A 23,707-nucleotide genomic window follows, 5' to 3' on the forward strand; every position below is an offset into this window, starting at 1 on the left:
ACCTTTTTAAAAAGTTTATGTTTTATCTATTATCTACTATGTAATCTATTGTGTATGTAGTTATGTTTCTTTTTCATTTCTGATATAATTTATTGTGTCTTCTCTCTTTATATCTAGCTTGTTAGAGGGTTGGCTTTTATGTCCAGCTTTTCGAATAATAAGCTTTTGATGTTCTCAATCTTTGTTATCATTGTCTCTGTTTCATTAGCTTCTACTCACCCTTATTTTTCTTCCTTCTATATTCTCCAGGTTTACTCTGCTGTTCCTTTTATAGCTTCTTGAGTTGGATGTTCAGCTTGTTGGCTTGTCGACTGCTTCTTGACCCAGCCGCCTACTCAACATCTCCTCTTGCACATCTAATAGGCACCCCAGGCTTAACGTGGCCAAAACTGAATTCTAGATCTGTGCCTCCAAAAACAGTGCTTTTCCAAAAGCTTTCCCCCATCATGGTAAAAGCACCCATTCACTCATTTGCTAGGGCCCAAAACTCAGGAATCATCCTTGTTTCTTGCCTTTCTCTATACACAATCCTCTCTGCTCAATTTTTGAAAATAGAGCTTGAATTTCACAACTTCTCAGGCCCTCCACTACTACCACCCTTGTTAAAACCATTATCTCCTCTCCTAGATTGTTGTCGTGGCCTCTCAACTGGGCTCCCATGGTGGCTCCAGCTGCGTCTGCAACCGCATACCCCTACCACTCTCAGAGCCATATAAACTTCCTTGTTAGTCCCCAGTGTGCCAGGCATAGTCTCTCCTTAGGGCCTTTGAACTTGCCTGGAATCATCTTTTCTCCCCAGATATCCATATGGGGGAATAAAATGAGAGCAAAAGACTGTGGATATTTAAAGAGCACCCTTTTACCCTTGCTTTATCTATCTCAAAGCTCTTATCACCATGTGGCAATGTATTATACACTTATTTGTATGTTTGTTATGTATCTTCCCCCACAAGAATGTTAGTGCACTGTCTTGTTCAGTGCTGTGCATCCAGAGCCTGGAACAGTGGCCGGCACATAACAGATACTTAGTAAATGAATGGGGGGTGAGGAGCCACATCAGAATCTGAGGGTTCCTTGTGAGGCATAGAATTAACACAAGCAGCATGGGGTGAATCGGATGACAGCTGGAATCAGAGTAAGGTTGCCTTGACAAACAGTCCTGTCTTGAACACTCCATTAGCTAAAACTTTTCTCATACTCTTAAATATTTTTCCATACCAGCATTGCTGGAGCTTAGCTCCGCAATCACCTCTTCTAGAAAGTCTTCCCTCTCCCCTCCAGGCAGAACTAAGTGCAGCTTCCTTTGTGCTCCCCCTACCCCTTCTGCCCACGTCCACCAAATCACATGATCCAACAATGACATGTCTCGTGCAGCCTTGGCATGCACCCTCTCCCTCCACCAGTTTCAAGAAGGCCAAGGCTGTGATTGGTCGTCAGTTTGCTCCCTTCCCCTATGAGAGTGTGGCACACGGCAGGCTCAGATGGAAGAATGCATTGGGTAGGCCTCTTAAACCAAGGTCCCCGGGATGGAACAATGTCAGGCTCTGGGGCAGGCAACTTTGCTGCTTGTACTGAAGGTTGTGATATTGAGAAAACGCGAGTGTTGTGAAACGCTTATAGTAGCGTACTTTGTGTGTTTGTGGACAGCGGGTCGAGGGCCCAGGATGACCGCGCAAACAGGCGTTCCGAGCCTAGGCCTTCACTTGCCCCAGCATCAGCAAGGGCCCATTAATCCTTAATATTCAAATTCCGCCCCCTAGACCAGCCCCTCGGCGCCCAAGCCGCCTCTTTTTCCCAAATGACGGCCGACGGCAGCCAATCGGCAGCTAGATGGGGCGTCCGCCCCCTTTTCCCTCGCCGGAATGGACGCGGACTCCCGCCAATTGGCGGCATCGTCGCCGAGGCCCCGCCCCTCCCCGACAGCAGCACCCAATGGCGGGCGGGCTCGCTGCGGCGCCGGGGGCGGGACGCGGGCGCGCAGGTGCAGCAGCGCGCAGGCTGGCCGGGAGGGCGGGGCGCGACGTCGGCCGTGCGGGGTCCCGGCGTCGGCGGCGCGCGCGCTCCCTCCTCTCGGAGAGAGGGCTGTGGTAAAAGCCGTCCGGAAAATGGCCGCCGCCGCCGCTGCCGCGCCGAGCGGAGGAGGAGGAGGAGGCGAGGAGGAGAGACTGTGAGTGGGACCGCCGCGGCCGCGGGCGGGGACCCTCGCTGGGGGGCGGGGGGTAGGGGCGGGACGTGGCGCGGGAGGGGCCCGCGGGGTCGGGCGACACGGCTGGCGGATGGCGTCCCTCCTCTCTACCCTCCCCCTCCCTCTGGTGACGGTTCCCCCCCCTCGGCCCGTTACCCGCACTTGCGGGTGACCGTCCTCGACGCGGCCTCCCAGGGCCGCCTTCGCCTGGCTCCCCCCTCCCTCCCGCCTTCGGCGCGCATCCCGGCCCCCGGCCCTGCGGTTGCCCCAGTCGCCGGGGCTTCGCCTGTCCGGGCTACGCGCGCGTCGTGCCCTTCGTGGGGCTTCGGGCCCGCGGCGCCGTCGCGCGCCCGCGGCCCCGGCCTCTCCCTGGATCGCGCCTTCCCCTCTCCCTCCCTCGCGCGCCCCCTCTCCCGTTACTCGGCCCCCCCACTGGCGCGCGTGCGCAGTCCGCCTCCGGTCGGGAGAGTGCGCCACAAGGGCTCCTGCGCTCTCACCCCCATCTCCAGACTGCCTCCCCCTCCTTCTCGCCCATTCCATGACTTTCTGCCCCCACTGCGAGCGAGTTCCTTTCCAATCTAGCAGGAACAAGTGGGTGGGAATTATTGTCCACCCACAAAAGGCACTAGACATTATGTTCCTGGTCCCACAGCTCATCATAAAGAGGCGATTATAGTTGCCATCAGGAGCCGTGGGTAGGGGACTCTATGTCCGGCAGCACCTGAGGCTCTTCTGTGGGAGCGCACCCCCAGGGTCTTTGGGGTGCTGTGGCCTCAGAATATGAGCGCCCTCCCATCCCCCCGTTCACCGGCGATCTTCCAGTTACATAAGTGGAGTGGGACATAGCATGTAACGGGCTTCCATAGTCCTGGAGCACATCCTGCTCAAGATCACCAGTACCAGATGGGGCACGTTCATCGCATCGGTGTGGTTCCTATCAGTTGTCTCTGAAAGTTTATTTTCTTTTTAGTTTGGTTCTGACTGAACCACCCAGACTGAAACTCAGGTGACATACGTGGCGTGGCAATGTTTTTGTGGTTTTGCACTGAAGACTTAAGGTCATTGTGAAAAGTCTAAAGATTGCTCTTGCAGAGGAGATCGTTTATGCTAAGCGTGGATCCAAGGGGTGAAAGCTTACTCTGGAATATACCTCTGTGGCCGTTGCTTCTGTTGTATGGGCGGATTGATCACAGCAGAAATGGGCTCCACCACAAAATTGATATTCCTGACTCATGGTCAGGCAGATGTGTGCTTCTGGTTATTTTTCCAGGAACAGGAAAGGCTCTGCAGAGCCATTCACACGTTGTGTCTCTGCTGTGTGGGATCAGTGCCCCAAATTGTGAGATGATAGGATCAGATTCAGTGGGTGGTTGGTGATTGTGGAACCAAACCTACTGGCCTGTGAGGCTAAGTGGCTTAGACTTTGTAGGCGTCTGACAAGTTTTGGGCATTTTGTTATGGTACAAAAACGAAATATATTCGGGCATTGGTAGTAAAATTCATTGTTAATAGGTAGTTACTCTAGAGGAGAAATTTGGGTTTCGCGGCTGGAATTTTCATCTGCATCTCAGTGATTTCAGTTAACAATGAGATTAAGCGCTTCTCTTGGGTCCTTTGAAAATGCTGGATACTTATTTAAAAAATAACAAGATCTGGAGTTTTTAGGTCTTTTGTGAATTTCCACCAGGGATTTAGGGAAAATAAGCTTATTTATGGGCTTTTTTTTAGGACTTCAACTTAAAAATCCCAGTCAGGGGGCCTAGGAAACATTTGCTTTAATTTTCTTACCCAGCTATGTCAGAACCTTAAAGGGAACAATCAGTCTAGTAGAAGTACAACTGATTAAATAAGTTGCCACAGATCACCCATTCATGGCATGTCACTCCATGGTGACACGGTGTCCAATCACTGAGGTCCATTCCCGTCCACACACACAGACACAGAAGCCTCACTTGACGAAGATTCCAAGGTTTGTACATCTGAGCCTGAGACGTGACAGGACAGGACTCTGCTTTGTTTTGCATCGTGGGCAATGCCTTTGCCTCCTTGGGTGCCCCGCCGGTTAGCTGTTTAATCACACCCCTAGCCCTTTAAACGGCACCGACAACTTCTAGAATGTAGTTTTTCTGCAGAGTACCTGGTGGCATCTGAAGTCAGCATGTCCTGATAGCTTGGAGAAACCTGCTATGGCTTTCTTGATGGTACTGACCTATCACACCATGCCATTTCTTGTTGTTACAAATTTGTCTGGAATGCTTTAAACTTAGAGTGCCACGTCTTTGTTTCACCTGATAGGGCGCGATGCAGTCAAACTGTACTCTGACTTTTTACTGCTTGTTTTGGGAGGGTTAGAATACAATTTTGCATTCTATTTGCAGTTTCCGGCCAGAGACACTGTTTGCCTGCCTGCCGTGACTCTTCTGTGGCTGAATCTAGGGGGTTGGGGAGGCAAGCTGTGAAATTTAACAGAAAAACTGGCTAGATGAGTTCGATACAATGTTGCCCTCACCCAAATACTCCTTCCTCTATTGAGGATGGAGTGAGAAGCTCTCTGCTTTAGCCTAGAATAAAGAAGGGTAGGCATGAAATTGTTCCCTACTCCAGGCCGGTTTCCACCACTAGTATACCTACCTGGGACTACTTGCATGATAAATGGTATTTCCTGGAACTGTAATCTTTTACAAAGGTGAATATCAGCACAAATCTTTTAATTGGCTAAGAGCAGTTTGTCGCCAGGCTGCCCGAGTTATCTATGAGGAGAAGAGAATCACAGAAAATGTTTGACATTTGTAGTAACTAGTGTTTTAAGCGCAAGGAGGTAAAGCATAGTCCTAGACTGATGAGTCCAGGGAGTGTGGCGGGACACCTGCTTGTTGTCCCCTCCCTCTGCTCTGGTGACATGCAGACCAGCCTCATGTGGCCAGCAGACATGACCTTTCTTCTTGGGTAGAACATTATTGCCGCTCCAGTGGAAGGACCTTGTCCTCACCTCTTCTGTACCAGCCCTCTTCAGTCACACTGCCGTTGTCAACACTGTGCCTTTACCTCGTTTCGGGTAGGACAGATGTAAACGAGTTCCTCTTCCTTGGACTCACTGACATAGAAGTTGTGCTTTTCTGCCTTTGTCTTGCAAGGAACCTTTTCCTATTAAAAGCTTGATCTGCATGCCATTGCTTAAATACTTGGTTCCACCACTGTGATGGTAGGTATGGTGTGTGGGGGACCGAGTGGGAAGGGGAATTTGGGAGCCGGCAGCCCCCATATCCAAGGGGGGTTGTGACCATTCCGTTACAGAATAAAGCCTTGGCTTTTTTCACTTCTTCAAGGCACACTTACGCTGGTTCTGCTGGCATATGAACGTGTCCTTAGTATAGCTGTTTTGCAGTACTGCCGAAGTCTGGACTCTTGGGAGCAAGCCTTAGAAAGGGTTCATTTGTATTCCTTGCCTAAGAGCTGGGGACACCAAATATATGGACCTGCAAATCATTGCTTTATTGGGTCTTCACCTAACTGCTCACATTTGCTGGTGAAATCTTGAGTTAATCAAAGATCTTACACTTTCAGAGCTAGAAGGAACCTTAGGCCAGCTCTCTCAGTTTACAAACAAAAATGCAATTGACAAAAAAAAAATGCAGCTGTGAGAAGTTGTAGCTTTTCCAGGGCCTCCCAGCCAGGATACCAGTTTGATTTTTATTATATAGCTGCTGAAAATACTGTTACCTTGACTTCTGGGATCTCAAAGCATTCTATGACTCGACTATTTAAGGGAATTGTAAGGCCTGACTGCACCTCAATAGATAATTCATTCCAAGTACCATCCTGGTAGTTAAAGACCAGCAGTAAAAGACTCGGTTGGTGTTGCCCTTCCTCTGGGTTTGATTACATGAGTAATTGTGTGAATAGCCTTTAAGTTGTACACTCTAGGCTTTTTTTAGTTGAAAGATAAAAGTGCTACTCTTGGGCCAGCAAAATATCAGAGATTAGCTAATATGGGGCGGTTTAGGTTTTAAGAAGGAAATGATGGTTATCTTAATGATGAAAAATACAATGACAAAAGACCTTTTTTGAACATGTGTTCAAAAGCAAAAGAGAAACTATCAAACTACTAACTCATTTTGTTAAATGTTTCGATTTACTAATCTGAGAGGCTTAAAAGTGATTGCTCTGAAACAGACTTGTGTATTTTTGAGGATGGCTTTGCATCTCCCAGGGTGCTTGGTTTCTGTTGGTGCTGCTTTTTTTCTCTCAGGGTTAAAAGCCCCTTTATGTGATGTTACAGCAGCTTGTTGCCACTTTAGCTGCTTGAAAAAGAAGGGAGACTTTGCCTCTGGATCTCACGTGTTCTTTTGGGGATGACATTTTGACGTTGCATGTTCTCTCAAACATGTCTTCTCTCCTTGAGTAGTTCTGTATGACATGGTGCAAGAAATACTTACCAGAGATCACTACTAACGGTATGCTTTATAGTGTCAAAATGTACCTCAGATGTGACAAGACCTGAGATAGTGTCAGTTCTAACACGCGTGATTATTTCCTTTATTTTAGCACTGTGTGTGTTATGTGCCAGAAATTTGTAGTTTAGTCTCTGTTTCTAGCTAGGTTGGCTGGGAAATAGCATAGTACTTTGTATGTTTATCTTCAAAATGTCCCAAATAGCCCTGGGAAAAAGGTCGTGCAGCACAATGGGGGCTTTCAACTTACGATTTTCTTTGTTTTAGGCTCCATAAAAATACAGACTCACCAGTTCCTGCTTTGATGTGACATGTGACTCCCCAGAATACATCTTGCTTCTGTAGACCAGCTCCAACAAGATTCCATGGTAGCTGGAATGTTAGGGCTCAGGTAAGTAACCTTCCTTTTTTTTTTTTTAGTATATGTCCTGGTTTGGCCATCTGTTTTTAAAAAAAAAAAAAAAAGGAATAAAACAAGATATACTACTCTTGGACAGTATAAAAGTACCCCAAAGACTAAAGAGATAACTGTGCCAAACTGTGCCATATAATAAAAAAAAGTCACTTCCCTGAGCCCTGAAAGGTCAGTTTGGGTAGGGTTACTTGGGAGCCACAGTGTGATCTGGGGGCGGGTGTCAGATTAGAGCCGGAACTGGTGATCTGCACCTTCAGTTCACCTTCACGCAGGTCAGCTGAGCTGAGAGCGCTTTGACTGAGCTCTTCACCTGCTGCTACTGCTGTCGCCTAGAGGTCTTCAGCATAGTGCTTTGTTTGCTTTGGTCTTGGGTAAATGACTTCCTGGTCAATATTAGTGAGTGGTGGTAATGCATTTTCAGATCTGGGAACTGTGTGTGGTCCCCTAGAAGGATGATTTCCTGAAAGCTGTCACCAAACAGCGGAGTCCACGGCTAATGGCGTGTGCTTGCCGCATCCCTCCCATGGGAATTCAGGAGGGCACCCAGATACACTTCTGGCTCTTGAGACTCTAGAGCAGAATGAATACCTTTTGAAAAGGTGGGAATCTAAGCCATTTGAGGTCTGACAGTAAGGTGCTCTGGCTGCTGCACTTTGGGCTACTTTGGCGCTATTGTGTGGACTTTAATTTTGTAAAAATGAGTGGTTCCTTAATTTCTCAACTGTCAGGCTCAGTATCTCAAGCTTTTTTGAAGTCAGGGGCCACTCCACATTTGATGTTTTGACACCTGGATTTCAGACATTCCATGTGGTAAGACAGAACATTCTAATTGAATTTTTCCATTTCGTTTCCTGTGTTTGCGCATATGCTGCCATTGTGATTCCAGCTGAGACCCTCAAGTAGCACTTTGTTCTATCTCCCTAGTGGTTTCTGACACCTCTGGATAAAGCTGTGTGGACATCCGTAACAGATGGCCCATTTGGGGACTGTGTGAGGGGCAGAGTTTGGGTGGAAGGAAGTGAGGAGCATTACACTGCCTCCAAGTCCCAAATTTGGTTCCACTCCTGATCCTGTGACTCAAATTGTCCTTCCCATTTACTGCTGTGGGATGTGCTCTGGGCCCTGCTGACAGGGCGTTCTTTGTATGCCACGAATTTATGCTGGTGGGAGTTGTGTGGCTGGTGCTTTGTGCATTATCTCAAATTGCGTGGACTAAATGTAATACGGGTTTCTTCTGTTAGATATTAAGCCCAAGGGGGTTTATGTTTTTAACAGTCTTTTTCTCGGATTACGAATGGATTTTATAAAACAGACAGTGGTGACTCTGTACAGTTTCTCTTAAGAAATGTAAAAAGGAAGATGTTTTTTAAAATACCTCTTATTACTTATGAATGGGAAAGACTCGGCCATTTGAGCTTCAAAGAACTTTGAAGGGAATTCTCAGAGGACAGAACCTGTCTTTAATAGATAAGTGCTTGATATCTTACTATTTTTATTCTATTCCTTTTTAAGAAATTATAAAAATAATACATGCTTTTTATAGAAAATTCAAACCATTTCAAGGTATATCAAGTAAAAAAGTGAAAGCTCCCTATTGCTCTCCGTACTTACTACCTAGAGTAACTGCTCTCAATAGCGTGATGTCGATCCTTCTGAATCTTCTTCTCAGGCTATGCAGATAGGCACCTTTTGTATTTTTGATGAAACAACAGTGGTATTATACATACTCTGCATCTGTCCACATGATAACATTTCTCTGCCTCATTTCTGTTAAATAGCAGTGTGGTTTGGTGCCAGTTCACTGTCATGCATTGTCCCTTATTGGTTTTCCCAATGGTCCGCAATTAATGACGCTACTGGATTGAACTTCCTCCTGTGCCAGTCTTTTTGAAGAGTGGCTGCTACCACATCATCTTCCAAAATGGCTATCCCAGTTCCCACAGCAGTCTTAGAAAGTGCCCTTCCCATACCCTCCCAGAATTGGATATCCGTCTTTTAAATTTGTGCTTCTAGGGTTATGACTAGGCTGAGCCTCAGTAGTCATTGGCCATTTGTATTTGGTCTTTGTGAATTGCCTGTTGGTGTTCTGCATTCATTCTTCCATCAGGATATTTCTCTCTAAGTTGATTTATAAGAACTCTTAATGTATTAAGGATATTAAATCTTTGTCATCATGTACATATTTTTGCTAATTTTTTCATATATCTTTTGATTCTGCTTGTCTTTTTGATACATAAAATTTCTATTATGGTTTCTTATTTTGCTTTCATACTTAGAAAGTCCTTTCCTACTCTAAGAATACGACTGTATTCATCTGTATTTTCTTTCTTCCTAAAAAACTTGATGATGTGCTATATTCGTACATACATATTTGATACATGCAAAAGAATCCTATAGGTAAGTTGTCCCATGTTTTTTGTATGGTATTTGAAATACTTGTTTTTGTATTTAACTGTGGAATGGGGTGAGGTCTAGAGCCCACTTAGCCAGTTGTGTTGTAGCCATTTGGTGAAGCAATTATCCAGTTTGTTAACCTGTATCATATTCTGACTTCAAGTGAACAAAGCATCTCGTACTTTTTTCTTGCTGAATTTTTCTTTGTGAAGCTTGATGGCATGCCTGTCAGCAGATAATCATTTATTCGTTCACCCAACAAATATTTTAGCCCCTGCTTTAAGCCAGGGGCAGTGCTGGGCCCTGCAAGTGCTGCCTTCTCCTTGACTTGCTGGGGAGCCTGGGGGGGCGGCTACAGAGGTCGTGGTGCCAGCTGCATGACTACAGTGCTTATTCTGGAAGACTCAAGAAAATAGTGGATCTTCACAAAAGTAGGTTTTAGATAAACTATGAGGAATCCAGAATGTGTGTGTGTGCATGTGCACACATGCATCTGTTTGCATGTGTGTGTTTTAAATTCTGACATAGACGTTAGAGCTTTAGGGTAGACTGCAACATAAGCATAGTTTGTTTTCTAACTCACGTAATTGCAGGCTGATTTGTGTCTTGATTTACGATGAAGGGTTTTTGCTGTTAAAATAGTTCTATATTCAGCTGGCTTGGTTGTGATGGAATAAAAGTTGCGTACTGATAAAAATGGTAATTTTCTTCTGTGATTTTCAAGTTTTTTGTAATAGCTGATAAAAATAAAGACAGGATTTTGGTGAATATTCTTAGGCAAACAAGTGTAATTTTTCGCAACTTGTTTTATTTATTTATTTATTGCAACTTGTATCATTTAAATCTAATAAATACCCTCAAAACTGAAGTGGCATCCTGATTTTTTTAACTTATAGAAAGGATATAAATGACTTGTGATCAAGGAAAAGGCTTCTTGTGTAAGTCTTTTTTTAATGATATTTTTGAATAGTTAGGTATAGTAAAGAATGAAAAAGGTAGTATAAGAGTTTATATGGTATAAGATCTCCTTGGCACTCTGTCCCTAGACATCCATTTCTCTCCCTGAAGGCAACCATCATTACCAGTTTATTAATGTGTGTGTGTGTGTGTGTGTGTGTGTGTGTGTGTGTGTGTGAGTGTGAGGGAGAGAGAGAGAAAGATTTTTAAATTGTGGTAAAATACACATAATGTAAAATTTAACATTTTATCCATTTTTAAGTGTACAGTCACAATTAGTGACATTAAGTACATTCTCCTTCTTGTGCAACCATCACCACTGTGTATCTCCAGAACCCTTTTTATCTTGCAAAACTGAAATGGTTTCCACGAAACCATAACTCCCATTCCTCCCTCCTCCTGCAGCCCCTGGCAATCACTCATTTACTTTCTGTCTCCTATGAAGTTGACTATTCTAGAGACCTCATATTATTGTATATTTTTATATATGTCTTTATGTATATATCTTATGTTTGTGTATACACACACAAACGTGTGTGTGTTTACCAAACAGTAAAGTACCATGCACATTTGCATGGTTTGCTCTTAGTTAATATATCTTGATGATTGTTTGATACCAATTCCTATAGATAGCAGTATCACCCTTTTTAAGGGTTGGATTAGTCGTAGTCCATTATGGATGCACTGTAATTTATTTAACCAGTTTTCTGTTGAGGGATATTTATGTTTCCAATGTATTTTATTTCATTAATGCTGTAGTGAATAGTCTTTTATGTATATTTTGCTCGCAGCCAAGTTTATCTGTAGAAGAAATTCCTAGAGATGGGACTTGCTGGGTCAAAAGATACATGCATTTTAAACTTTCATAGATATTGCTAAATGAAGGATGGCCTTTTAATTGTAAAGTTTTAAAGAAAAGGCTACACATGAGGAGATAAGCCCCCAAATTTACGACTGCAGTGCAGTTTGTGGAGATTAGAGAGCTGTTTATTAGCCTGGGAAGAAATCATTTTTAGCAGCGCTAGAAAACAAAACTTCTGAAGCTTCCATTTCGTGACCTCATGTGAGCAGAGGCTGAGGCAGGACCCTTTACTTGGCAAGCAGAACTTCACCGTAGCTCTTGTTTCTGAATCTTGAAGAGAGTGGAGCATTTTTATTTTGGTACTGTTGTAAGTTGCAGTGGCTCCTTGGGACTCAGGGTAAAGAGTCTCCCGCAGCTGCTAGACATTGTGTCTTGTTCGTATTGTGATATGCATAAGGAATATCCCAGCAGTATTCAGAACCATAATGCTGTTGCCACACTTCTCTTTCACTGTGGTACTCTTTATATTGCAGTACTTTATTCATTTACCCTATACTAATTGAGCAGCTATTATTTGTCAGTTACTGTCCTAGCTGCTAGGGACTATCCCTACCCTCAGCGACCTTCCGGTCTACAGGAAGACAGACAGGCATAGGCCATTACTGTACAAGGGGCTAAGTGCTACAGTGGAGAAGTACTGGCCACTGAGGGGGCACATAAACATTAGAGGGGTCCTACCTAGGCTTGGGGGATAGGGTCAGGAAAGAGACTTCTTAGAAAAGTGACGCCCCCTCCCCCCCCCCCCAGACCTTAACGATCAGGCAACACTAACTCATCCAGGAGAAAGTGTGAGTGGAGGAGAGAGCTGCATGGATGGAGGCTTGGGTGAGAGAACACTGTGTGGCCGGGTCTGAAGGTTTGGAGTGTGGAGACGGACAGGTGGAGCAAGCCAGGCCCGGGGTCTAGGAGCAGTTCTGTTTGCAGAGTGTGCTGGTAGGAATCAGGCACAGCTGCACCAGTTGTGCCAAATAGGCTTGGCTTTCATTCTAAGCTGCATCACACTCTGAGAGGTTTCTGAGCCCCAGAAGACAGGGCCATCCATCCTGCGCCCTTTCTGCCCTGCACTGCACTGGATACCATCTGCCCTGAGCTGACTTGCAACCCCCATCAGGCCCCCCGGGACTCACCCTCCAGCTGTCTTCATGGAATCTTCCTTCCCTCCACTTCTGCCCCAGGAGACCCAGGGAACTCATGAGGAGAGGGCTTCTTTTCCCACACACTCCAGTCTCTGGGGCTCAGTACCAGCTTACATGGCACGTGTGGCAGCAATGGTACCAGACACACTGCTTGGTTCTTCTGATTTTTAGTTATTACCCTTTACCAGGACTTTCATGGTGAAGGAAGCAGTGCATAAACAAGCTCACTCCTGTCTCATCAAGACTAGGTCCACCCTGATGAGCCACTGTGAACCGTCTGGCTGTGATCTCCGCAGACCTGGCCTCGGGAGGTTGGGGATTGGAGCCCTCCTCACCTGCACCTCTGTGCACCTGCTCCTCTGCCCTCCCTCGGGCTGTCCCCACCCTGCTGCCTTTGAGGTTCTGCCTTCCTGCAGCCCTCCCAGCCCTCTTCCTGCCAGGCCTCTGCACTCTATTCACAGGGCAGATCCTCGGGCACTTTCCACGTAGACTTAGGAAATGTTAGCACTTTGCCTGTTCACATCAGCTTCCTGTTAAGAACTCAAGTGTGACAGCTCCAGGGAACTCCTAGCCCATGTTTGCACTGCTGCCTTCCCACCCAGAGGTAGCTTGTCTCCCAGGGTGATGGGGTTATTGTCCATGCTAGCTTTATGCTGTGTTACACATTACACAACATTCAAAAGTGTTTTGAAAATTGACAGGATGGTATCCTAGTGTATGGTAACATCCTGCAACTCACTCTTTTCCTGCTATACTTGGCATTTGAGCCTGGTCCATGGTGCTCTGTGCAGACCTTCATTCATTTAACGTGTCTTCTTGTGCTGTAGAAACATCTTTACAACAAAAGTCCCACCAGAGCCCTGAGGAAGAATGGAATTGTAGAGGAACAAGGATTGACATCTGGTTTATGTTTACATCCTTTGGGTCTATTAACTGAGAAGATATTTTTATTTCTATGTTTGTGAAAGCTTTCCACAAAAAAGGCATCCATTTTCTAGACTTATTAATAGAGCAGTCCAACGGTTTTATTTTTAGAGTTGAAAGAAATCAAAGCAGGATTCTGAGATATGCACATTTCCCTTCATTCCCATCTCCTTTGCATATTTCCACATTGCTTCTAAGACACCAACTTGAGCACTTTTCAGCACGAGCCGACTTTCTACATGTAAATTATTTTTGAAAAATTAAAGCATTTTCGTTTTTTGGGGGCTTCTAGTGGCACTTAAGTTTTGACACAACTTTGATAAGTTGTATTTTAAATTTGTATACAAGTTATTTAGTAACTTATTTTTAAAATATAAATTTCTGTGTGTTTCTGGGTTTTGTGTTTTTGTAAACAGCAGAAGGTATTAGTCCGTATTAAGTACTAATTTGCTCTAATATTTTCAACTGTTTCTGGAGTTACACTTGGCAAAAAAATAGACAAATGTCTGCAGTTGTGACAGTTTGTCTTTTTGTTCCTTTTAACTCCAGAATAAATAATTCAAGTGAGTTTTTTTCTAGGCTTGTGAGGATACGGAAATGATTAAAATCGTAATTAGTAGTTAGGGAGGTTGAAAGTCTTTTTTTAAGTGATATCACCCTATAAGAAAATGTTAGTGTAGCTTGTAAGCAACTGTATAAAATTTCTTAACCACTTTTCCAGGTTAAGAAGATAAAACAAAATGAACTAATGAAAACTTAGTATTTATTAAGCTCTTTATTTGTTAGTTACATAAGTAAAGTTATCATTGTAGGAAATTTAGAAGATACATGTGGAAATCATTCTAGAAGTTCCACCACGGGGAGCTGTAGCTATTTGGTGTGTATCTTTCTAGACTGAGGGTTCTGGCTCAGGGTGGAAAAGTCTGGGGCTTTGTGACCTTGGATGGGAAAAACACTACTTTATTTTCACTAACCTCTCATTGAAAGTTCAATGACGAAGGTAAGCAACAGATCATGGTAGTATTAGGAGTACCTGTGACTTTGTCACTGATAGAGATCAAAGATGCTTTTCTATCATATTATAGTTACAGATACTTTGAAATGTCACTTGTGTTCACCAAGTTCAAGCTTAGGGTAGTTATTAGACCCACTGCCAGATCTGTTTATTTAATGGTTTACTAAGGAAGAACTGTAGCACCAGTTCTAAAAGTATGTTGTTCATCAATTTCTATACATTTTATTTTATGCATTTCAAAACATTCCTCTGAGGAGGGCCAAAGGGCCCATGGCAGAAAAAGGTTAAGAACGCCTGTCATGCACATGATACCATGCAACTCCAAATACAAGAACAGCCAGCACTTGAGTAGTCACTTTGTTGGGGAAAGAGACCAAGGAAAGCCCTAAAGCACATGTGGAATAAAGGAAGACAAAGTGACGTTAAAACTTAGTTCAGATTATTACATCAGATATTTTTGTGAACATGTTTAGCGTTTTCCAGATACTGCGCAAAGTGCAGTGCAACTAAAACTGGTAAATAATAGCCAGAAAGTTACCTTTGTTGTTGGCACTTTAAACATCCTCCTGGAGTCTTCCTTATGTACCCGTGTGCATGCATACATACTGTTTTAGATAAATGGGATCATGTTCTAACTTGCCTTCTTTCCTCAATGATAATGTTGTAGGGAGAAAAAAGGAAAAAAATAATTTAAAAAAATTATAGAAATAGAAATAGCAATTAAAAACCTCCCTACAAATAAAAGTCCAGGACCGGACGGCTTCACCGGGGAATTCTACCAAACATACAAAGAAGAACTCATACCAGTCCTTCTCAAACTCTTCCAGACGATTGAAAAGGAGGGAATACTCCCAAACTCATTCTATGAAGCCACCATTACCCTGATACCAAAACCAGGCAAAGACACTACAAAAAAAGAATTATAGGCCAATATCACTGATGAACGTAGACGCCAAAATCCTCACCAAAATTTTAGCAAATAGAATCCAACAACACATAAAGAAGATTATACATCATGACCAAGTGGGGTTCATCCCAGGGACACAAGGCTGGTTCAACATACGCAAATCAATCAGTGTAAAAAAATTATAATGTAGATAGCTTTCCATGTCAGTAAAAATTTATTTTTATCATCACTTTCCATCAGAATAAAAATAATTGTATTTTCTAATTGTAAAAGTAGTATCTGTTCAGTGAAAAAAAAGTTTTTAGAAAATATAGAAAGAGGAAAAGTAAGAATTGCCCATAAAACTGCCATCTACAGATGGGTAGCATCTGGATGATGTTTTTACATCATTGTTTTTAATGACCACATGACATTTTATTGATGGCTATGCTTTGATTTAATTAGGGGTGTTTCCATTGTTTCTGTGCTTTCATTGCTCTGAATGATAGCTACCACTGTGTGCTGACCATTCTACTCTGTGCCCGTGTCTCTAGCCTGCGTCTATAACTTCCCTTTTGAGCCCCACATTTGATGGCCTCATCAGTATTTCCCCTTGAGTTGCTCATGAGCATCTCAAATGTAACAAGTCCCAAGCAGAACTTTTTTTTTTTTTTACATTTTAAAGTGTGCTTTTTTTCTTTTTTTCTCTTTTAGTTGAAATAGAGTTGACTTACAGTGTTATGTTAGTTTCTGGTGTACAGCAAAGTGATTCTGTTATACATATATATATATTATTTTTCATACTCTTTTCCATTATGGTTTATTACAGGATATTGAGTATAGTTCCCTGTGCTATACAGTAAGACCCTGTTGTTTATCTATTTTATATATAGTAGTTTTGTATCTGCTAATCCTAAACTCCTAATTTATCCCTCCCTCATCATCTTTCCCCTTTAGTAACCTTAAGTTTGTTTTCTATACCTGTGAGTCTGCCAAACAGAACTCTTGCTCCCCCCTCCTTAAATCTGCTTCTAGTTTCTATCTCATTAAATAGCATCAACATCCACCAAGTTACCAATCTAAAATTTTAGGATTTGTCCTTGATTCTCCTCTTTGTCTCACCTTCCTCTAATTCACCAGCAAGTCCTGTGGACCTGTACATTCAAAAATTACCCCAGAACAAGCCACTTCTCACCATCTCCACTAAGACCTCAGTCTAAGCCACAGGTCACTTCTCAGATGGATGCAGTGGAACTTTGGGTGATATATTGAACAGCTTCACTGACAGTTGTGGAACACTACATGTTTCATAGGCCTATTTGTTATAATGACACTCAATTCTAAATGATGGGATTGGTCCACATTTCTTAGCTTTTTCATCTGGCGATACTCTTCAGTTTAAGTACCAAGTTCCTTGCTGCTCCATGCTGAAGGATCTGCAGTTCATCAGGCTGTCATCCAGTCATTCATTCCATGATGGAGTTAGGTGTCTATAGTACCTGAGGCACTGTGGTAGGCAGGCTGTAGGGTGACTGAGAAAAGATTGGTATCTTTCCTCATGGAGCTTAAGTTTGGCTGGAGAGACAGACTTTAAAAAATTCACAAGTAATTATGTAATTACAGTGGGTTACATGCTCTGAAGGACAAGTACGGGGGTGACGGGGTGCTCACTGAAATCATGTGTAATGCAGGGACAGCCCAGCTTTGGGAGGGATAAGGAAGCCTGCCCTAAGGAAGCAGTGCTGAAGCAGGGAACCAAGGGGTGAACAAAAGTGGACGGGACAGAGTGGAGGATGGCTTTCCTGATGGAGAAGAGCATGTGTGAATGTGTCCTGAATCTGACAGGTGCGTACCATCTAAGGTGCTTTAAGAAGCCCTGTGTGGCTGGAGTAGGGTGGGGTGGGGGTGACAGTGACAGAGATGTATACAGGCTAAGAGGTTGACAGGCTGGGTGTAGGATTTCTGATGTTAATGTCAGAGCAGTGGGAAACTATTGGAAGGTTAGGTTGTTTGGATTTTGATTTTTTTATCGAAATACTACAGCCACTTGATAACAACATAACCTCTCTCAAAGGGGGTTATGGTGAAGACAGTAGTCTACCTCTTCCCCTTCCTGTTCCATGATCCAGAGATGCCAGCTTTTAATGGCTTCTACTTTTAGTTTCTTTGATGGTTACTGTTGAAACTAAATAGTATGCTTATACATCTTTCTTGATGTGACAACTTTGGAGAATTATATTAACTCCCAGAAATGAAAGATGACTTAGCTTATTACATCACCTCCCTTGTTGAGATTCATATTCATTTTTTCTGTAACTTTAAACTTTTTTGCATTCCATCACCTTTTGTCCATGTGGCACTTTGCCTCTGTGTAAGGGGATATCATGACCCTGCATCAATATAAATGCTAAATCTTTGTCTTTGATTACAAAGTTAATTACCAAATTCCAAAGTAAGGAATTGGTGTAATAATCACCTCAAATGGTGGCAAAATACTTGACATTCTCTCTTCTGTTCTCTTTCATGTCGATATGGACTTGTGGAGTTTTATTTATTAAATGCTTTACGATTCAGCTATAGTCTTTATTCTTTTGATTAGATTATTCCAGATTGGGCAATGATGTTTCCTTTATCCTGGCACCTGTGTCCTCTTGGCATACCCTCATTAATTAGTCTTTGAAAGAGTCTTTTCTTTCTGGCACATTCCATCTCAGTGTGTGCTTTTCCTACCCTGGAACTGGTTCCAAGAGCTCTGGTTCCTTTTAGTGGGAAATGGTATTTAGAATCCAAGATTTGGTTGCTAGATGTGTGCAGTCTTACTGGGGTGACATTGCATCTAGGCCCTTTCAGTGGACAAAGCTAGAAAATATACTGAAAAAAAATTTTTAACTCATAAATATATAATGATATCTACAGTGGAAATGTAACATTAGCACATTTGTATTTATTATTTTATCCTTATATCTTTTCCTTGCAGAAAAGTTCATTCCTAATTTAATATAGTTGCTTATTTACGTTATCTTGTAATATACATAAAATAATTATAAAATTATTATTGAATGTTACTGCTAACAATAAAAATCCTGAATGAAGTTTAAGGCTTCTTTTTGTCCTTAGGACATATCTCACCAAGGATGTAAAATCGAGATTATTGCATTCAAAAGACACCTGAGGGATTTGCTTCTGGTTGTAGTGAGGTAGCTCATTTTGGACTACCTCCCGTGTAAATAACAGGCAAAAACTCTGGACAGAAATAAAAACAATTATTTAAAGGTAGTAGAGAAAAAGCAGGCAGAAACTGGACAGAACTTGATACTTGGAAGAAGGGAACTGCATTAGGTGAATTTCCTATTTGTAATAGCTTTTCACCTGAGGGCAGTCCTAGGCAGTGCTGCTGCTGGGAGACTGAGACTTGAATAGAGACCTACAGTCTCAGGGGTTGAGGAATCAGAGGACTGAGGGCAGAAATCCTGGAAAGCAGATAGCCTTGGGCAGGGGGCCAAATTTTTCATATAAACTCTGCTAAACTCCAGCTAAGGCAATAGAAATGAACTGAGGTTGTGACTGCTACCCTCCATAGGGAAGACAGTTTAGAGTTTTAGTTTTACCAGATTAACTGCCTGCCAGAATATAAAATTGGTGCTCTTCATTGGAAAATAACAGAATCCAGAGTCTGACAGTGTATTACTCACAATATCTAGACATTTGAAGAAATAGGAAAAATATGACCCTTACTCAAGAGCAGGGGTAAACAAATTTTTTTCTGTATGTAGTGACTATTTTAGGCTTTGCAAGCCATACAGTCTCTGTCACAACTACACACAACTCTGCTGTTGTGATGCAAAAGCAGCTGCAGAAGGTATGTGAACAAATGGGCATGGCTGCATTCAAGTAAAATTTTACTTTAAAAAACACACAGTGGGTCAGATTGGGTCTGCAGGTTATAGTTTGCCCACCCCTGGACAAGAGAAAAGGTGATCAGTGGCACCTTACCCCAAGATGATCCAGATGTTGGAATTAGAGAAGGATTTTAAAGCAACTGTTTTAAGTACTCTTCAAGGACATAAAATATGCTCATAATGAAAGAACAAATTAGTAGTCCTAAAGTCCAATCATATCAATAATACATTAAATGTAAATGGACTAAACATTTCAGTTAAATGGCAGAGATTGTAAGGTGAATTTAAAAATAAGACCCAGCCATATGTTGTGTATAAGATAAACAGTTTTAAAATAAAGACACAGTTAGAGTGAATGTAAAAGGATGGGAAAAAAATAAACCATAAAAACAGTAAGCATAGGAAAGCTGGAATGGCAATACTGATATCCGCGCCCCCCCCCAAAGAAAAGACAGGCAGACTGAAACAAAGGATATTACCAGAGATAAAAAGAAACATTTCATGATAAAAGAGTCAGTTCATCAGGAAGACATTAACAACCATGAATGTGTATGTGCCTAATTACAGAGCTGCAAAGTGCATGAAGAAAAATTAGAATTAAAGAGAGAAATAAACAGATCCATAATCATACTTGGCTATTTTAATACCCTTCTCTCACTATTTGGTAGAACTAGAACTAGATGTCAGTAAGGATGTATAAGACCTGAACATTACCAACCACATTTATAGAATAACACACTCAACAGCTGCAGAATACACATTCTTTTCAAGTGTACATAATACAGTTCAACAATGTATCATTTGCTGGACCATAAAAGAGGTCTCAATAAACTTCAGAAGCTTGAAATCTTACAGATTATGTTCTTTGATCAGAAGGAATTAAATTAAAAATCATAACAAAAGATCTAGGAAAACCTGCAAATATTTGAAAATCAAACCACACATTTCTAAAAAACCCATGGGTCGAAGAAGAAATCACAAGAAAAATTAGGGAAGATTTCAAGCAATAATGAAATATAATGAAAATACAACATACTAAGTTTTATAGGATGAAGCTTAAGTACTAATAGAGGGAAATTTATAGCTTTAAATGCATTTATTAGAAAAGAAGAAAGGTATAAAATTAATGATTTAAGATTCCACCTAAGAAGCTAGAAAAAGAAGAGCAAGATAAACCCAAAGTAAATAGAGGGAAAGAAGGAAGTGATAAAGGTAAGAGTAGAAATTTATGAGATAGAAAACAGACAAAGGTTAGAGAAAATTAAGAGCCAAAGTATATCAACAAAGTTGAAAATCCCCTGGCCAGACTAATGAAGCTAAAAAGAGAAGCACACAAGTTAAAAGGGTACAGGCATAAAAGGGTACATTACTAAAACTTCTTCAGACATTAAAAGGATTATAAGGGAATGAACAATTAAAATTGACAAACTTGGATGAAATGGACAGATTCCTTGAAAAACAGGACATACAAAAATTGACATAATATGAAATAGAAAACAATAGCTCTTCATCTAGGAAAAGGATTTTTTTTTTACATTATCAAAAAAATTTTCCACAAAGACATCTCTAGGCCCAGATGGTTTCATGAGTGCATTTTATCAAACATTTGAGAAATAACACCGATCTTGCATAAACATAAGCTTTTAGAAAATAGAAGAGGAAGAAGAAACACTTGATAGTTTATTTTATGAATCTAGTATAACCCTGATACTAAATCTTACAAAGACAGTACATAAAAAGAAAATTAGAGATCATTATCCTTCATGACTATAAATATAAACATCTTAATAAAATATTAGCAAATCAAATCTAACAATATATTAAAGAGATAATACATCAACCAATTGAGACTTATCCCAGGCATACAAATGTGGTTTAAAATTTAAAAACCAGTCTGTAATTCACCATATTAAGAGAATAAAGGAGAAAAACCGTGTAATTATCTCAATAGATATAGAAAAAGTGTTTGACAAAATTCAGTGCCCATTCATAATAGAAACTCAGCAGATTAGGAATAGAAAGGAACATCCTCATCTGATAAAGTGCCTTTAAGAAAAAGCTACATATAAATTGTATTTAATGGTGAAACATTGAACATATTACCCCTAAAATCAGGGAAAAGTTCTAGTTAATATGATAAGGTAAGGCAAAAGATAAAAGACATTAATATTAAAGGGAAGTAAAACTTTCATTTTGGAGGTAATATGGAAAATTTGAAAGAATGTAAAAGAAAGAAAAACAGGCATACTAGAACTAAAAAGCAAATTCAGCAAGGTCTCAAGACACAAGGTCAATTATGCAAAAATTAATTGGAAAATGAAATTTGCAATGGAGTACAATTAGGAATAATTTAATGAAAAATGTATAAGATCTGTACACTGAAACTGAAAACATTGTTGAAAGAAATTAATGACCTAAATAAATAGAAAGATACACCATGTTCATGGATTAAAAGACTAAATAATCTTTACAGTGATTCTAAAATGTATATGGAAATGCAAAGCACTTAGAATATCCAAAGCAGTCTTAAAAAAGAACAGAATTGGAACACTTAGACTACCTGACTTTGACTTACTGTTAAATCTGCAATAATCAAGACTGCTTGGTACTTGAATAAGGGTAAACACATAGTTCCGTGGAATAGAACAGAAAGCCCAGAAATGGACCAAACATCTATGATTGTTTGATTTTTAAGAGGCGCCAGAGCAATTCAGTGAGAGAAAGGAAAGCCTTTTTAGCAAATGGTTCTGTCTATACCAGACAAAAAGGAACCTTGACCCTACCTGTATGAGTTTCCTAGGGCTGTTGTAACAAAGTGCTACAAACTGGGTGGCTTAAAACTAAAGGTGTCGTCAGCCCATGCTCCCCCTGAAACCTGTAGGGGAATCCCTTCCTTTCCTGTTCCTAGCTTCTGGTGGTTTGCTGGCCACCAGTCTTTGGTGTTCCTTGATTTGCAGCTGCGTAACTCCAGTATCTGCCTTCCTCATTGTGTGGCATTCTCTGTGTTGTGTCTGTGTTTTCATGTGGCTGTCTTCTTATAAGGACACCACTCATGTTGGATTAGGATCCTACCCTACTCCAAGATGACCTCATCTTAACTAATTACATCTGCAAGGACCTTGTTTCCAAATAAGATCACATTCTTAGATACTGGGGGTTAGGACTACAACATCTTTTTTTTTTTTTTTTTAATGGAGGGACTGGGGATTGAACCCAGGATCTCGTGCATGTGCTCTACCACTGAGCTGTACCCTCCCCCCAACATATCTTTTTTGAAGAGGACACATTTTAACCCATAGCACTACCTCACACTGTACATAAAAATTAATTCAAGATGGATTATAGACCTAAATATTTTGAAAGCTAAAAATATAAAGCTACTAGAAGAAAATATGGGAGAATATGTTCACAGTCTGAAGTTAAAGGTTTCTTAGGATACAGAAAGCAATGATTATTAAAGGAAAAAGTGGATACATTGGACGTCATTAAAGTTTAAAACTTCTACTCTTCAAAAGATGATATTAAGAAAGTGAAAAGATAAGTTACTGAGAAAATAGTTGAGACAAGTCATAGAGAAAATAGACAGTCATATATCCGATAAAGGACTTATGTCGAGAATATATAAAGAACTCTTATAAGTCAGTAATAAAAAGACAACCTATTTTTAAAACAGGAAAAGATTTTAATAGATATTTCACAAAGGAAGGTATCTGAATGGTGAGCAATATTCTTATGAGAAAGTCCTAACAGAGAAATGCAAATTAAAACCACAATGAAATACCACTACACACCCACTGTAATGGCCAAAATTAAAAACCGACACCACCAAATGTTGCTGAGGATGTGGGGTGGGGCTGCCTGGAAAGAAGTGCAGAGGAACTTCTGTGGCCTTCGTGACATCTGTCTTGATAGGGGTTTGGCTTATACAGGTGCCTGCACTTGACAGAACTCATTAAATGATACACTTAAGATTTGTCATTTCACTGGATGTAAATTTTACCTTAAAAAATTAAAATGAATTTTCAACTCCAGTTAATTATTTGTATGCTGAAGTGTTTAGGGATGAAATGTACTGGTGAACTTTGAAATACATCAAAAATAAGATGGATAGATTGGTCGCTGAAGCATGTCAACAATGGTAGAATCTAGGTGATGAGTATGTGGGTTTTCTTTGGACAATTTGTTCTATTTTTCTGTATGTTTGAATTTTCCTTTATAATATATTGGAAAAAGTCACTTGGAATAGTTCTTTTCTGTGTGATTGTGTTACTAATTTGATACACAGCTAGGTTTATTTGTTTTCAGTTTTACGGTTTGCTTTTTTTCTATTTTTGGAATATGTATTTAGTGGTTTGCAAGTCAAGCCTAATTTAATTGAGGAATTGCTACTTCAGTGAACTTTCTTTAGTTATGATTGTAATAATGATTCTTTATATTCATAGGCTATATGCACGCTTTATGTACGTGTAAACAACACGTATGGGTTTTGTAATTCTTGTTTTGTTATATTTATTTTGATTACACTTATTGAAATGCAATTTGGTATCTGTTGAATATAGTATAGCAGACTTGAATTTTAAAAA

At 41.1% G+C, this 23,707-nt stretch overlaps 1 protein-coding gene across 2 annotated transcripts in view; it reads left to right on the forward strand.

Moving 5' to 3' along the window:
* The first annotated feature begins 2,023 nt into the window (after positions 1 to 2,023).
* MECP2 (methyl-CpG binding protein 2) overlaps positions 2,024 to 23,707 on the forward strand; it is a 60,366-nt gene continuing 38,682 nt past the window's right edge. The window contains exon 1 of one of the 2 annotated variants that reach the window (XM_031446382.2): positions 2,024 to 2,167. In XM_031446382.2, the coding sequence (XP_031302242.2) occupies positions 2,106 to 2,167 (62 nt within the window). In that variant the 5' untranslated portion in view covers positions 2,024 to 2,105. Of the gene's footprint in view, positions 2,168 to 6,903; positions 7,028 to 23,707 lie in introns of those variants that run through there. The other variant, XM_064483079.1, reaches the window with a different exon arrangement.

Source organism: Camelus dromedarius, chromosome X (assembly GCF_036321535.1).
Source record: "Camelus dromedarius isolate mCamDro1 chromosome X, mCamDro1.pat, whole genome shotgun sequence".
NCBI lineage: Eukaryota > Metazoa > Chordata > Mammalia > Artiodactyla > Camelidae > Camelus > Camelus dromedarius.